The sequence below is a fragment of the Buceros rhinoceros genome, unplaced genomic scaffold (genome assembly GCF_000710305.1).
Source record: "Buceros rhinoceros silvestris isolate BGI_N320 unplaced genomic scaffold, ASM71030v1 scaffold9910, whole genome shotgun sequence".
Lineage (NCBI taxonomy): Eukaryota > Metazoa > Chordata > Aves > Bucerotiformes > Bucerotidae > Buceros > Buceros rhinoceros.
In genome coordinates this window covers 5,023-7,950 of record NW_010389008.1, presented here as the reverse complement: position 1 = coordinate 7,950, position 2,928 = coordinate 5,023, and the positions used below count along the sequence as shown (strand labels likewise).

Below are 2,928 nucleotides of genomic sequence, written 5' to 3'. Positions count from 1 at the left end.
TTGCCTTTGTTCAGCGGTTCTGAGGCAAGTGGATCAGAACTGTCTGCCACTGAGAGTCAAATCCTCAGGATGTATTAAGATTTCCTGAAAGTGGGGGTTGACAGAAGAGGAGAAGGAAGGTTCTTGGCAGAGAGATCATTCACAGGCACATGTATATTAGAGCATGGCCCTTTTCTCACCATCAAATCCAGTTTTCTTGAAACCTTCGTTTCTATAATTCTTGTGGATCAGGGAAGGCATCAGGAAAAGGATGAATTTGAGGCACTTGAGCAGTTTAGCAATGTTTTCTACAACAACATTTAATACGGAAACCACTGAACTTGGTACTTGTAGCTTGCATTCTGATACAACCTTGGTAGGTCTCCGTCTGGGACAGATGTTGCAAGGGAAGACTCAGCTCTGAACAGCACTGGCCCACTGCAGATTGGAGGCACCAGTGTCCTGGGTCTAGGATCTCTGTGCTTGTCTGATCACAATAATATTCAGAAAATAGGAGAAGTAGAAAAAATGCCACCAAGATACACCCTGGAAAATGGTGGGACAGCAACACCACAGCAGCAAGGCCACAGCAGGAGCTGGGACGGGAGAGAAAATGGTAGGTCTGGGAACAGCAGAGGAGAAGGTCTTCTTCTAGAGAGGTAGGGAGGCCCAGGTAGAGGAAAAGCTTCACTGTGCTAAGGAGGCCACCAGATTCCTCCAAGCCTGGACAATCCCTGGTCCACCTAAGAGGTGAAAGACAGGTCAGCCTCCTGGATCGCTCTGCCCTTCAAAAGTGGCTGTGGGTAGAGAGGAGTGGAGGACCCTCCCCAGTCCTTGTTCCTCATGTACGGACAACAAAATTCACTTCCGTTTTCTGTGATCAGTGCCAGTCCATCCTTGTATGGAGAGGTGGTGAGAGATCTCCCTGGAGTCACCAGGAAAAGGCAGCTTGAAGGAAGAAATGGCACAAGCTGTCACAATGGTTCCTGTCCGAGCTGCCCACATCCTCCTCGTCAGGTCAGGATGTCACCCTACAGTAGAGCTCGCCTTCCTTACACGTCACTGCTTTGGCTCACCTCACGCATGGTACATTATTCTGCTCCCAATGATCTTTACTCTTTCATAGCTAGAAAACAGGAAAGTCTGGAGAAGAGCATTTCTCAATCAAATACCATTGACCTTTCGACCTGTAGTAAGCAGCTTCTTCCAAACGGATTCTTCCTCTATTATTGTATTTATTTCGTGTTCTCATGGTGATAGGAGCCAGGTCACACTTCCTCATGACAACTTACGTACGTTCTGTCTCCCTCCCCATTACAGGGGTATAAATGTGTAAGAACGAGAGCAGAAGTCATTGCTCGGCAAAGTAACTTTGTCAGGAGCCAGCCTGGTAATGTGTCAGCTGGCAGATCAGATGCATAGGTGGTATGTTCGCAAGGACACAAAATAAGTATCACTCAAGAAACTTTTTCTTTTCTGATTTTTTTAATAACACGTTTAAATAACAGCTTTGATTATATTCACCCTCTATACAAAATCTCATAAATGGCTGACGTTTTCTCAGAGAAACATGTAATTGTGAAGAAACATAACTCCCCAAATGCTGTACAGGGCAATTCCGTATGTGCAGCCCCTGGGCATTTTCACTTCTGGCTCATTATTGAGATATTTTTACTGCGAAGAAATATTTTTCTTGGATTACTTTCCAGAGTACCCCATGGTGCTACAACATGTTTTATCTGGATATCAGCAATGGCAAAATAAGTCAGTTCTTCTTTCTCGGGTCACGTAAATCAGTCTTCTCAGACAGGAGCTCAACTGAGATGATCTGACGTGTCCTTCATTGAACATAGCAGCTTATTTGGATGCTGGGATGGAAGAATTTACCTTTCTTTAGACCTTGGTGTATTTGGACTTGAGGATTTAAAAACCAGGGTCCTTTATAAGTTCAGTTCATGGTAACACAGGGTGTTATCTTGAAACAGTACATTCTTCAAACGATCCAGATGGTGGAATACTTAAGCAAGAGTTACCCTCTACACAGACTGCAAAACTAAATAGTGAAGCAGATGGCTGGAGAAAATACCTTTCCATCTGCAAGCCTTGGGTTGCCTCTCACATTATCTGGTACGGGACAGGTTCCTGAAGTTTACGCTTCAAAAGAAATCCTCCCACCGTGAGAACAGCAGCTACCAGCACCACGGTGATCACAGCCAGAGGAACATAGGAGGTGCCAGCACGCACTGCGCTCCGAGACTCCCCTTTCTCGAGGGCGTCAGAGGCCAGCTCTGTTCACAAAAGAGGAAGAAAAAGGCTTACAGTTGTTTTCCTGAACTAGTTAATCTCAAAGGTAATTAGGCAAAGAGAACTTGAATATAAATGTTGCAATCTGGATCTGATCAGAAACCAGATTGTTTCATTGCACATTGATTCACAAATGTTTCTGTGGCCACGCCAGATAGGTAAAGGTTAGGGCAAGAAATTAAAGAGCAACGAAGAGTTTGTAATCATGACACTCCAAGACCCTGAGATGCTGTTTCCTGATAGTGGAAACAGCAGCACAGGACACTGGGAAACAACATTTCCAAGGGGACCTGCAGATTGGTTGCTAGTAGATAAGAGACATGCTGGTCAGGCACAGGCAGCTTTGAAAATTTAATATAAACCCTGCAGGGAGACGAGTTAGATCTTATCCCTCTTCCCACCGAACTGAGTCAATTGCCATTTGGTTCTAAATAATGGATCTCAACTATGATAGAAAGGAAATAGCTTGTAAACCTTATAAACCCATTTTATAAACAATATAAAAAAATAATTCCCCGTAAGAATCACAGCAGAGTTGTGAAAGGTCTGTTTCAGAGCTGGATGTCATGTTTGAAGGGACACGCAAACGTACAGAAATATACAGAGACTTGTGTTTATTTAAGTTATTTAAACTTACCGGCATTC

General features: G+C 44.1%; 1 protein-coding gene across 1 annotated transcript in view; it reads right to left on the bottom strand.

Annotated features, from left to right (window-relative positions):
* Nucleotides 1-2,094: 2,094 nt before the first annotated feature.
* Nucleotides 2,095-2,928, bottom strand: part of LOC104490180 (deleted in malignant brain tumors 1 protein-like) — a gene marked incomplete at its 5' end in the record, with an annotated part of 5,706 nt that continues 4,872 nt past the window's right edge. Inside the window, one exon of the mRNA XM_010132435.1 lies at nt 2,095-2,267. Coding sequence (XP_010130737.1) covers nt 2,095-2,267 — 173 coding nt within the window. The remainder of the gene's footprint in view (nt 2,268-2,928) is intronic.